Raw genomic sequence first — 14,175 nt, forward strand, 5'->3', positions numbered from 1 at the left:
AGGTACCCTGACACATATACGCTGTGTTACCTGGGAACAGATCACTGGTGTCCCGGGATGTGGGACACTAAGGAACTAAATCAGGATGGAGGACAGGGTGCTAAATGGGAACTGACCTGCCTAAATTGGGAAAGTTAGGAGACCTGGACTTGGAGGCTTACAGATCTGCCACAGGATATTAAGCTGTTTCGAGAATAGGAACTTTTAAAACTGAATACATTTGGCAATTAAACAAAAGGCAGTGGGGTGGGGCCTGAAAGCCGACCGAGGCAGACGTGCGAAGCCAGAGCTCCTCGACAAAAAGCTTGATTCTGACCATAAATCAGCGGTATTGAACCCAATCTCCAACAGCAATCCTGCCCTGGCTACTTGCCGATGCAAGGTTAGCAGAGTGAACGCGTCTAAGCAAACAGGCTGTGTGATACCAGCACTGCCAGTGTCCGAGGCCTGCTGCATTGGGGTGGTGGGGACGGCCGCTCCTCCACCTCACACAGCTCCTGCTTGTCTCTGTGCCCTGTTCCCCCCCCCCTCTAAACCGGTGGGGGATATCCCGGTCCCCACTGGTGGATTGACCTGCGGCAGTGGAACACAGCCGTTGAGATCAAAAAGCGGCATAACAACCGTGACCAACTTTGCAAGATGGCCGCCACAACAACGTGGGCCTTCCACGAGGCGTGGATAGAACAGGCCTTCGAGCGCTTTTGGTCTCAATTCTGGCCTACAGTGGGCCAAAGAGCAGAGAGGGAGGTTGTGGCAAGCTCACCACTAACAAACCCTAGAAGAGGGGGGGCGGGGCCGGACCGCCATGCCGAGCGGACGCACTGAGGAATAGCTCCCGACAAGCTACCCAGTTTTAGCCCCTAAAAACCGGCAAAATTCTTATTCAGCAACTGGCAGCTGTGCCACAACACAAGAGGCGACCCTGGTACCGGGGAGAGGCTTGCCGTGAGGTTTTAGTCCCTCGGTGGGGCGGTCCCTGTCGGCTAAGATGGGGACCGCTCGGGCGGTGAGCGGGGTGGACGGCCGCTGCCCAGCTATCCTGTCCACCAGAGGTACGGCAGAACCGAGAGGCTAGAAGGCTAGGTGGGTCAGGCCCTGTTCCCCCCCCTATGGGCCGGCGGGGGTGATCCCGGCCCCCACCCTGTGTCCCACCGGAGTGCCACGAACTTGCCGCTTCCAAAATGGCGGAGACCGCGTGGCAGGCGACTCTGCCGGACGCATCCCCCTCTTGCTACACAGGCGGCCTGCAGACCCTGAACGAGCAGGAACCGGCGAATAAGCACCAAGGTACCACAAGCCTGGGAGGTGCAGCACAACTACCCACATCATCAGAAGGTACTGACCGCACCAAGGGACAATGTTTTAAGGCCCTGATTTGCCCTACTAAGCCACTTATCTCACCGCAGAGGGGCTGGAACAAACTGCCAGACAACGTAAAGTCGCCTTACTGGGTCTCTCCCCCTGTACAAGGCAGGCATCAGGCTGGACAACACACGGCCCTGGGTGGAAGATTGTTTCCCTGCACGGACACCTCATGGGACTGCATTTACCGCCAAAGACGTCAATCCGCTCATCCCACTACGGCAGGCCGCACGGCAAACAGACGGATCGCCCGGCTTCCCGGCAAGGAAGCATGATTAGCTACATTGGCCCAACATGGGGTGGACACTCTAATATTATCTAGCAGCACTCTTATTTACACTTTTATGCTAAATATCTCAATGGTTAAACAGCACTTTATACTTGCCATACTTAGACCTGGTTTATCTGCTTAACCAATACACTGAAAGTCAATGTTACTCTAAGTCCTTAGCATTAGCACAAACAGAACAGGTTACCCAAGCAAAGTTAACCCACGAGTTTGTCTAATTAGTACAGCGATGTTACTCTACAATATAAGCGAATTTTACAAGATTCAAGCGTACTTTGTCTACCACATAGAAAAGCATGATTAGCTGTATAGCCTAACGAATACCGCTTACCATATACTCCTTAACAGTATGTAACCTAGATATGTCTTCCTATGCATAATAGCTATAAAGTACAGCCTAACGCGAACGTGATTTATATCTATCCTTACTGTCCCAGCGTACTGTACACCTAACTTTTAAGCCATGTTGAACGACGTACTAATTAATCAATACACAAATGCTGATATCTCGACTCGTTATACCTTACTATCTTAAAAAATTATATGCAAATCCAACAAGCCACAACGTTGTTATACTATGTGAATGAAACTTGAGCCTGCGGATGCCGTTGTGGCAATACAGGCACTGTTGTAACTACCTGCATATCAAAAATAAAGAATTAAAAAAAAAAAAACCCTAGAAGAGTCCTCAACCCACAGCCTGCTTCACGTGGCCGCGACATTCCTCTGAAAGCAAGAAGGAGGAGGAAGAAGAAGCGACGAGCACCTCAATCACAGAGGCTCAGCGCTGCTGGCATCCGCAACTTACCCAAGCCTCAACCCGACCGGGGTCGACCCCGCTTGCAGGGCTCAACTCCTCGACCAGCGCAAGCTCTCTTACGGGCGGGGGGCCAGAAGGACACCATAACCAAGCATGGAATTGCTGCCTTGTGCCGAGTCTCCTTTGCCGCATGATGGCTCTACACTCCATACAGCATGATGCTATGAACGGGACAATTAGCCTCTATGAACTATTGGTGTGCACAGTAGCTTGCCGATCACCGGCGTAGGCTGAGCGGGTATTTTGTACTGCGTGCATGCATTCGGTCTGCGTTCCCTCTGAGTTTACTAACAACTGGCCATACTTAACAGGTTTACTTTCTTTATACTGAACAAAGTTGCACCTCACCTAGCATGCCCACTGCCTCCTGAACTACCTCATCTGTCTCGGGTTAAACTTAGCTCCAGAGGGCTTCACCCAGTCACAAGGTTACCAGTGGTAATATTATTAATAGAACTGTCAGTTACTATAGTGAGATATACTCCCTGTTTTCCCTTAACTCCCCATTGACATGTTCCCTATTGTACTCATATTATTAATATGCTACCCTCTCTTATCCAGACCAGTCAGTCCACGTAAAATGTTTTGAAAATACTTCTGATTTCACGCTTCTGACACCCCTATAACGCTTGTTTCACTATTTTGAACCTACTCTGACTCTACTAAAAATTGTGCCGTTATCTATTGCCATGCAAATGCCTAATATGTATTGTTTTACTAGCTTGTACTTGCTATTGTGGCAACCCAAGCCTGTTTATAACTCACAGCACTACAAAAATAAAGAATATGAAAAAAAAAAAAAAAAAAAAAAGGCAATGTATTATGTAAAGATGAAAATTATGTTTAGAAGTGATATTGGAGAGCAACCATCAGATTTGATCATAAAAGTTTATTTTACCAACTCCAACACTAGTTAGAACTGCTGTGAAATAGATTGATATACTTTAATGGAATATACAGCTTATTTCAGTGTTCTACAGGTCTCTACAGTTACCTGTTACTCTCCTGTTCTAAGTGACTGCATGACTATTTTAACCTACATTTTGCAATTCAAATCATTATATAAATCTGTTAGTTTCTTCACTCAGTATAGTTTCATCATTTCGAGTTCACATTTTAATTCCTGTCTAAAATTAACAGACTCTGCTAATTATTAACGTTTTATTATTAAATGATTAACCATATCTAAAATATACTACTATGCAATATATCATTGCTGTATGCTGCAAGTTAATTATAGTATATAAAAAGAAACCATAAACCGGACACGTCAACTAAATATCTCCTGCAGAAGCAGAGAAAGGCATCAATTAAAGAAACTCCAACAAATTAGCCCTCTCCTGTGCATGTTCACCATACAGATAGTTATGGAAGCAAGATCACTCAAGGTGTGTAGTCTCCAACCAATATCTGGTAGAGGCTAGTTTGAGCTGCATGAGTTGCATAATTTACCCCAGCAAGCATTCCAATATAGTTTACTTTGGTAAATAAAAAAAAACAATGGCTACAAAGAAAAAAAAACTGACAATGTTTCCTATTACTGCCCTATGACACAGATTTTTGTTTCATAGAGATCTGTCACATAAATAAGTTATGGTTAACTACGATACTGCAGGTATTTCCCCATTCCAGCTGGCTATGACTATGTAGTAGTCCACAAATGTCTGCAAAGTCAATGTTTCCATCGTAGGTATAGGAGTTTGCAAGGAGCACACAGGTGAGGCTCTTACCTGTGAGATCCAGAATTATCTGGAAGAATACTGCTGCCTTCACTTCCTTTCGGAGCTCTGTCTTCTGCCGGCCCCTGCAAGTGGAGGATATATCAGAGAATCACAGTTCAGCAGGCGTCAAAAAGCATAAATAATTTGCTTGGTTTCTATTTCAATCTAATTAGCCTTTTAGTGTCTAATATTTCTATAAATACATTAATAACAGAAATAGTAGTAACTTAACTCAACATGTTGGAGTTGCCTAAATATTGCACACTAGCTATGAACTTACACTGTTAAAAAAATGATTTAAATATTTAAAAATTAACTGGTATTTGCTCTTTTATCCATTTACTTCAGTACTTGTGTTCACTTGTATCACTTGAAAATCAATACAAATGATTGAAAGGCAATGGAATGGGTTGAAAGCTCTAGAAGCTGGGTAAGCCCAGCACACTTGGTTTATTTTGATTTTCCACCAAACATTGGACAGCTAATGATAGGCTGAGCCGTATCATATGGGCTGCACCCGGTCTTGTTCCTGGTGGTGTGTCCTGTTCTAGTCGTTTCCAGAGCACATCTGGATTGAAGTCTGGATTCTACCCTGTTTGATCTTGACCTTGTTAATGCTATGTTTCTGTGACACTAAAAAGCATTGCTTTATACAGCAGTCTTCGTTTTGTTCATTTAATGTCATTTTTTTTAAAATTTTTGCATTAATATACAATCGATGTATATGTGACCTTGACTTTGCATCTCGTCCACTATAATGACCACATCATCATATATTACCTGACATATGGCTTAAGGCTTGAAGTAAGTCCAGGAGAGGGAAATTTCCCTCGAAGCCATCTCCTGTAATCTAAATCCACTTTTACTGGCAATAAAGAAAACAACTGTGTGTATTGCTGGGCCTCTGCTTGTTATCGTAAAATATGATTTGTCTGCTGTTCTGATGAGTAGTTGAACACTCCAGCTCTAAACACAGGATACAGTTAATACTAGCACAAACAGCCTAAAAACCACAGATTTGTCTTTCAGAGAGTTAACACAACACATATGGTTTTTCTATGATTCACCAATGAGTGAATATTCTAAAGTTTATTTTATTTTTTGCTGATGCAGGTGTGGTTGCTTTCTTTATAATGACACTTAGGTTTAGAGAGTACTATTAAGTAAGATTTGTTTTGATAAATAATGTAATCAACTCCTGAACTACTGCTTGGCGTGCTTTAAACATCTGGTTTTATACATCTTGTACTAGATGTAATGCTCAACCGCTTTAAAATACATTTACAAATTTGAGTGGTCGTATGGTCCGCATTTGTCAGGTCAAACGTGGAGAAATTAAAAGAACACTAAAGTGTTATTGAAAACTTGTATTCCTATGCTTTCGTGTCCCTGTCCCTAGTTATCTAGATCACCCCAGAGATTTTCCTCCTAAAATGACACTCTGGGGATTACTCCTTGGCTTCAACTGTCTGACATCCAGTAGTTACCGGAAAACCCGCACAAACTTCCTGCTAGAGAGAATAGCGCACCATCTACCAAAGTTGATATCAAATCCATCCTGCGCGATAACTGCCTGATGTTTTAAGCGGACATGGAAGTGGTGTGGGAAGCGATGTCTACATTAACAGGCTGCATCACGGCAGTGGAGTAGGATGTAAGAAATACCTGCATGGCACATTCGACAATGGACACTGCTCTACGTACCTTTTAAAGAGCTACACGTATCTATCCACGCTTCCAATCTTACTCTGGAAGACTGCTCTCATCTGGCCAAGGGAAGCTCTTTCAAGATTTCAGAAGAACTTAGATAGGGCCCTATTGTTGGTGGTCCAAGAGTTTATTAGAAGTATCACAACTTTTTTACAGGGACTTATTCTGACATACCGTGTTGTGGCATCAATCTTTTTGCTCCATCACCAAGCTACTATGAGATCACGACATCACCAATAAATGGGACCCTCAATATTTGCTTGCTGACAAGGGTCCTATATTTTTTGCAGTCCTTCGGACTATCTACTGAGTGTTTCCTGCCTAATTTGCATCACCAGTAGAAATGGAATAACCATAATTCCATTTTCCCTAAACTACCCATCCATTGCCAGATGGACATCAATCTTAGGACTGTCAGTCTATAGTTCTCTAAGGTTCATTATATTTCTGTAATGGCTCCGTAATACTGTGCTAAGTTTTATTTCGAAATATATTTTCCCTTATTTCATTTTCTATGCCTTTTTTCTTCTATCCTAGATATTTTTTAAAACTGATTTTATTGTACTGTTTCAAACTGATTTCCAGAAAGGTAGTTCAGGTAGCAGTGTCATTTTACGCCTATTCTGTAATACTTTAAAGCATGAGAGATGTGCAGTATGTGGATCAGCTTGACAATAATTTTGTTTAATAATATTAGAAGGCCGTACTTTTATAGATAACGTTGCATCATCTTCTGCAGGATTGTTCTTTTGTCCAATAAGAACTGGTTCCTCTGTGTTGCAAGTGTCACATCTCCATGTACCACTGGGAGGCAATGAGAGAAATAGACATTTAATTGTATGAGGTGTATGTCTTTTTACACAAATCCTTTTCCTTCTGTCTGAAACAGTAACCTCGGAATTAATTGTGTCTGACAAATTTAGACTTCTTATAAATTTCTTGAATGAGGAATTAAAAATAAAAGGCACGGGGGCGGGGCTAAGCCAGCGAGCCAAACGGTCGCATGTAAGCTGGGCTCCCGTCTAACGGGCCCTGTTACTGCTGATTTTTGCCAAACCCGAGCCGAAAACTAAACCTGGAAACGCTGATCGAGATAAGCGAGACCTGGTGACAAGATTGATACCCGTTCTGAGAACCTCGGAGACCGGGAGGCTATGCTGGCCAGACGCGGCCTAGAGGTGAGGGGACTGGGGGGAGGCGGCCGCTCTCCCCGACCCTGCATCGGAAGGGCAACTGACAAAACACCCTGTTCCCCCCCCCGGACCGGTGGGGGTTATCCCGGTCAAAGCTTGACAGACCAACTACCTGCTAAAACCCCAAACAGGGAGCTCCATCGACGGCGGGAAGAGGCGAACTCCGGCAAAATGGCCGCCTTCGCACAAGCTCGACCTATGGAGGGGACTGACCTCCTTGCCAAACTAGATGCGCTATTTGCCAAATTCTGGGAGAAGCTGGCACTCAGAGAGCAGCAAGCCCAGGCACACAACTCTCATACCCGCACTCTCACAGCGGAGCAAGCAAGCATCCAACAAGAGCGCAACCCCCCCCCTGGCAACCAAGGCCCTAAAATGGCGACAGCCTGCCAGAGGAGAACACATAAGCACTAAGAAGCGACCCAGGCAGCCTCCTAAAAGCCGACACTCACCCCGAGACAGCACGACAATCTTGAAGAGACGAAAGCCGCGGAGACTACCTCACCGGCTGAATAAGCGTGCAGCAGACAGACACCTCGCCCGTCACACCAGTGCAGACACGAACCCTCAAAAGCATACCTACCTAAAGCATCTCGTCCAGCCGCAACCCGCTACACGAATCCCCACATCAGTGCAGAAAACGAAGAGTCCTGCTGAATACTGCCAGCTCAGCCACGCCGGGCAACACAGAGCACGAGCACTGAGAAGACCCAGAGACCACGGTCTGGTAACTGGACTATGCCGCTATACAGCCAGAGCAGGGCGGGAGCACAAGGGCACTAGGGACTGGTGGCTCCCTTCCATACAAAGAGGTGAACTTGTGGGTTCTAGTCTTAGCAGCGTGCCATTAACGGGCATAGGGTGATCAGCCCCATACAGATCCATCAACATACAGCTTGTTTTCACGGGTCACCTTGCCTTACACCAGCTCCAAGCCTTGATAAGACAGTGCAGTGGTATAACACTGGCCCAAAAAATGTTTTCTCTTGTTTCTTTTTATATTACTTCTTGTTTGTATGCCGGTTAAATTAGTGCTATCTTCTTCATGCACATAATCATCTCATGGCAAGCATAACATCTTACCAGTATGAGCCTGATCAGTTAGCAATTTGATGTTCAGTCGTCCACTCTGACAATGTTAATGTCTGCCTACCTAATATGCCTTGATAACACTGTCTCAGATGCCCATAGCAATCTGTAATGTGCCCCCTGTACCTAACAGCAGGGTCCAAGCTAACGTATTATTAGTCTTATCATTTAAAGGAACCCTACGCTAACATCTCGTGTTACTCATCATTACTTTGTACCTAATGGGACTTCGTGTTACTCATCATTACTTTGCACCTAACGGGACTTTTCGCAACTAAACGGTTAAAGCGTGTTTAAACATTATTATAAAAATGTGCATGTTCCTCAAATGTCATTCCCAGTTCTAAAAGTATAATGCTGAAACTTGTTTACAATGCTGTGACATACTGAACGCTTATGTGATTATCATAAATGCACAACCAAAATAAAGAATTTAAAAAAAATAAAATAAAAGGCACACTACACTATCCAACAGCACTATCCCCAAATGAAAACTTGCTTTTAATTATGCGATTTTAAATTGAGGGTATATCTTTAACCAGCTCTCAAAAGCAGCAGATCTCTTGTCTGCAGCCTTCCCAAGCCCTCCCGTTCTAACCCCGCCCAGTCTTTTTGCGGCTTTCCAATCACAGACTTCCCAATGCAGTTCAATGAGAAGTCTTTGCAAGGCAGGTGCTCTGAGCAATTGCTGCCCTTTTGAGTTTAGCAATACTGAGCTAACCAAACCAGGAAGTAACAGAACCGATTGTCTGGAAGCCAAGGGGTTGTAACAAGGTTAATTTATAAAAGTGTTAAATTCTGCTGAAATCATCACTTTCTTCACACATAAAGCACTTCAGCAAGCTAAAGTGCTTTGGGAGTCTGGAGTGCCCATTTAAATAAACCAACACGTGAAATGCAAGCAGAATCGTATATGAGGGCAGGTTCTTGTTGAAAATGTAAATTATGTAAAGCACAGTTTAAACAATGATTTATATTAAGAACCAAGTTTTTGCTACAAAAGAGAGTTTTGTTTTTGCAAATAAAGAGATGAACACTGTAGGAAATATAGGATAAATACACTGAGTACACTTCTCCATACTATAGTGTGTAACATGGAAAGCGCAAAGTGGTTTAGCAACATGCTCCAAAATTCAATCTTTTTTTTTTTATGACCTTGCAATGTTGTATAGCTGTCATTATATATAAAAAAAAAAACCCTATGCCAGCAATTAAACAGTAATGCAACAAGCATAATTTTACCATGTTCCATTCGTATACCTTGGAATTTCTGTTAGTGGGGGCACTAAGCAAGAAAGGTGGAAGGAACGCGGACATCCATCACAACATATCAACTCTCCACCATCGTGACACACTGAGCATTCATCATCGTTGCTCTGAGGAAATGATAGATAGGTCACATTATGTTAGTCCTTGAGGTAAAAGAATAAAAAACGGATAAACGACAGGCTAGGACAAGTTAAACTTGTTAACAATATATAACAAAACTATCAATGAAGAACGAACACAGGATTGGAAACTCCAATCAGAGCATCTTGCTCTATGGGGACACACCATATCCCATTATTCAATGTCCAGCGGGCGATTTGGGTATGTAGTTTATCCCCAAAGAGTGTTTCCACTCATCACACTGAATGGGGAAAAAAGGAGAAGCAGCAAAGCCTGTTAATGAACTGGACTGTGTTTTGCTATCCGCAAGTAAAAACGATATAGGGAAATCACCACCCAGTACATGAGAGTTAACTCAAAAGTGTCTCCCTAACACCGAAAACCATATAAACCCTGAGGAAGTCCCCTGGTGAGGGACGAACATATGCGTTGGATTTGCTGCTCTTGTTGGACTATTTATTTTTATATTAATTTATTGTATTGTGGATTAACTTTTTTTTTTTTGCTTCTATTATCCTGCATCTGGATAATTTACATCTACTCCCTACATCTACTCCACTTTCTGTGGAGATATGCAGTTTTATCTTGTTTGTTTGTAAGTGCATTTGTCCATGAAATTGTTTTATACCACACAGTACTATACTATATTCCTTTCCTTTACATCTATAGAATATAGTAAAGATTCCCTTTGGATCAAGATACCATTGCTGGATGTATACCCCTATGGGGTGATGTGCCTTCTCTAACTCCCCCCTCCCTGATTGGTTTATAACTGTATTACATCATATTTGTGTTTTTTCTCTCCTAGATTTATATATATTTTTTCACACAAGGTTGTATTATATCTATTTATCCTTTTTAGTTTCCCTTTTGTGTGTGTGTATATATATATATTAATATATGTGTGTGTATGCACTATGCACACACATATATGTATTCATACATATTTTCTTTGTGTTTTGCTATCTGATGAGCCACAGACCTCATACGCGTAGTCCAGAGTTCCTCACTCTATAGGGAAGAATTTGCCTTTCCTATTTTTTTGTGGCATGCACATGCTCCGCACACACTCTAGAATCTAGATCAAACTGATAAAAGGCAATTCGGAACTAACAGAATTATTTACTAAAGTGAGAATTACCAGAAATTCTAACTGGATTTGAAGTTAATTTCAAATTTAAGGTCTAAGTAGCCAAACTGTAATAATTCTCCAAGTCAGGTTATATTTTAACATTAGCTGCTCTGGCCTTACATTTGCATTCACTTTGAATTCCCAACAATTCTCTCTTTAGTGAACGATCCCACATGTGTTTCAGGCTGTCTGATTGACAGTCCTGATGAGCTGCCTTATAGCAGCAGTTTTCAGAAACCCACTCTCAGAAATGAAAAAAAAAGCAATTTTACTCACCGTAAATTCCTTTTTCCTTAATATGGTGGCAGTACAATAGGGATGTACTCTTCCCTTAGGGCAAGCATCTGAAATAAATAATTAATTAACGTAAAAAGTTCCTCCCCTTACCAGGTATAAGAGACCCTGCAGCCTTAGGACCTCAGTACGTAACAAGAACACCACAGTGGAACCACAAAAACTTCAGAAAACTTTTTATTAATTAGATAAAGGGAGGGTGTGCTGTACTGCCACCATATTAAGGAAAAAGGAATTTACGGTGAGTAAAATTGCAGGTTTTTCCTGGCATATGGTGGCAGTACAATAGGGATATATCGAGATCCCAGAGTAAGGGCGGGAATTTAGGCCATAACAGCTTGTAACACCCTGTGCCCGAAATCAGCGTCAGAGGCAGAGAATACGTCTAGCCTGTAATGTTTCACAAAGGTGTTGAAAGAAGACCAGGAAGCTGCTTTACATATCTCTTCCGGAGATGCACATGCTTTTTCGGCCCAAGACGTAGCCATGGCTCTAGTGGAATGTGCTTTCAAGGAAGCAGGTATAGGAAGGTTCGATGAAGAATAAGCCAACTTTATAACCTCTACCAACCATCTTGCCAAAGTGGCTTTGGATGCCACTTGACCTTTGAATTTTCCCAAAAAATTTACAAAAAGATGGTCTGTCTTCCTATATGCAGAGGAGCGTTCTAAGTAGATTTCAAGCGACCTCCCTACATCGAGTAGGTTCCAATCAAACTCCCAATCAGGCTTAGCCGGACCAATGAAGGAAGGTAGACAAATAGGTTGGTTGATAACTTTGGAGGAGATGACTTTAAGAAGAAAGGAAGGTTTAGGGAACATAACCACTTTATCCGGATAAAACTTAGTAAAGTCAGGCGAGGAGGACAGTGCCTGTAGTTCCCCAACTCTCTTAGCTGAAGTAACTGCTACCAAAAACACGGATTTTAGGGACACATTCTTCAAAGAGGCCTTTTCTAAAGGCTCAAATGGCTGAGAACACAGAAATTTTAAAACTAAGGACAAATCCCAAGAGGGAAACCGGATTTTAATAGGAGGCTTTAAAAGCCTAACTGCTTTAAAAAAAACTCCTAATGAGAGGATTAGAAGCCCAATTTTTCACCAAAAAATGACTTAAAGCAGAAACTTGGACCTTGAGGGTAGAAAGACTAAAACCCTGTTCAAGACCATCTTGCAAAAAAATGAAGGATTGTGTCAGCAGACGGATGGGATCTAGTGCAATCTTTAGCAATGCACCAGTGAAGAAATCATGTCCAAATCTTCAAGTATATAGAAGAGGTAGAGCTCCTGGTGGAATTTAAAAGCAATTGAAACCTCTCTTTCTTATTACCCTTATGATGCAGAACCAGCCTTGCAGCTGTCAATTTGAACATCTTCAACACTCCCACTGGGACCTCCGCGTTTTCCAGGAGATCCGGCGTAACCGGAAGAGTCCAGTACTCTAAAGTCATATTCTTCAAAACCGAGAACCAGCTGCAATTTGGCCAGCACGGCAGTATGGCCAGGAGACGTGTCTGATCTGATGCCACTTTTTGCAGAATTCTCGGGATTAAGCTTACCGGGGGGAAGATGTACGCAAGGGGAAATTCCCACCGGATTGAAAGACCATCTATTACCAGAGGCCTGTCCACCTTGAAGAGGGAGGCAAACGAACTCACTTTTGCATCGGATCTTCTTGCCATAAGGTCTATAACTGGAAGACCGAATCTCTCCACCAGCTGAGCAAAAACTACTTGATTGAAAGACCACTCGTTCTGGGACCATTTTGATCTGCTCAAATCGTCTGCAACCACGTTGTCTACACCATGAATGTGAACTGCTGAAATGTCGTCCAGATGGTACTGAGCCCAAGACATGATCCGTGAGTAAAGGAGATACAATTTTTTTACTTTTGTACCGCCTTGTTTGTTCAGATAGGACACAGTAGTCTGATTGTCCGACTGGATCTTTACAGCTTTCCCCAAAATGAAAACTTTGAACTGTTGAAGGGCCTAGAAGACTGCTAGCATTTCTCTGAAATTTGAAGATTCCTTTGTTTCGTCTTTTGACCAAACACCCTGTCTTAAGTGATTTCCTAGGTAAGCTCCCCAACCTGTCTTTGAGGCATCTGTCGAAATTACTACCCAAGATTTTAGACGAAAGGACCGGCCTTTTGTAAGGAATTTTTTCTCCAGCCACCAAGAGATTCTCTCTTTTGTATGATCTGATATACACATGATTGCATCTAAGTCTTCTTCCTTTTTTGACCACTGCACAAGGATTTCCCATTGTAAGGGTCTTGATTCCGCTCTGGCCCATTTTACTGCTGGAATCGTAGAGGTCAGATGACCCAAAACCTGCATGGCTTTTCTTACGGAACATTCTGATACTTGAAGTAGTTTCGTTATCAAATTTTTTATCTTTTTCTTCTTCTTGCTTGAAAGATGAATTGACAGAGTGTCTGACTTGATAAAAAACCCTAAAAACAGGATGGACTTTGAAGGGGTAAGGTGTGACTTTTCTAGATTTATAATCCAACCATGTTCTTCCAGGACTTTTAGAGTGTAGGTCACATCTGAGTTCAGCGTGGTTCTTGAATCTGCTTTTATCCACCAGTCGTCCAAATAGGGCACGATTGTGATACCTTGTAGCCTTAAGAGTGCTGTGATAGGCGTGAGGATCTTTGTAAAAATCCTGGGTGCCGAGGCTAGCCCGAACGGGAGAGCTTTGAACTGGAAATGATGGATGCTTTTCCCTTTCTTTATAGCAAACCTGAGGTATCTTCTTGAGTTCACATCCATAGGAACATGCAGATAGGCATCCTTCAGATCCAAGGTGGCCATAAAATCTCCTTTTCGAAGGATATGTGTGACAGACTCTATTGTCTCCATTCTCAAATGTTGATAAGGAACGAGTTTGTTTAGGGATTTTAATTCTAAGATTGGGTGAAAAGACAAGTCTAGTTTTGGAACAAGGAACAAATGGGAGTATACCCCTTGATAAACTTGGGAATTTGGAACCTTTTCTATAACACCCTTTCTTAAAAGGGAAACAGTGGCGGAAAAAAGGGCTTGGTTTTTTAATTTTCACCGGTGGGAGGAGACAAGGAAAGTTGACCTTGGAACATCCAAGAAATCTATTCGGTAACCTTTTTGGACTAGATTCAAAACCCATGGATTTGTAGTCGTCTCTCTCCAT

The 14,175-nt window shown here is 42.7% G+C and overlaps 1 protein-coding gene across 1 annotated transcript in view; it reads right to left on the reverse strand.

The window, feature by feature from the left end:
- Positions 1-14,175, reverse strand: part of LOC134586172 (autoimmune regulator-like) — a 57,378-nt gene that overhangs the window by 16,723 nt on the left and 26,480 nt on the right. The window contains exons 7-9 of the mRNA XM_063441674.1: positions 9,445-9,560; positions 6,610-6,706; positions 4,202-4,275 (exon numbers count right to left, since the gene is read on the reverse strand). Coding sequence (XP_063297744.1) covers positions 4,202-4,275; positions 6,610-6,706; positions 9,445-9,560 — 287 coding nt within the window. The remainder of the gene's footprint in view (positions 1-4,201; positions 4,276-6,609; positions 6,707-9,444; positions 9,561-14,175) is intronic.

Source organism: Pelobates fuscus, chromosome 2, assembly GCF_036172605.1.
Source record: "Pelobates fuscus isolate aPelFus1 chromosome 2, aPelFus1.pri, whole genome shotgun sequence".
Taxonomy (NCBI): domain Eukaryota; kingdom Metazoa; phylum Chordata; class Amphibia; order Anura; family Pelobatidae; genus Pelobates; species Pelobates fuscus.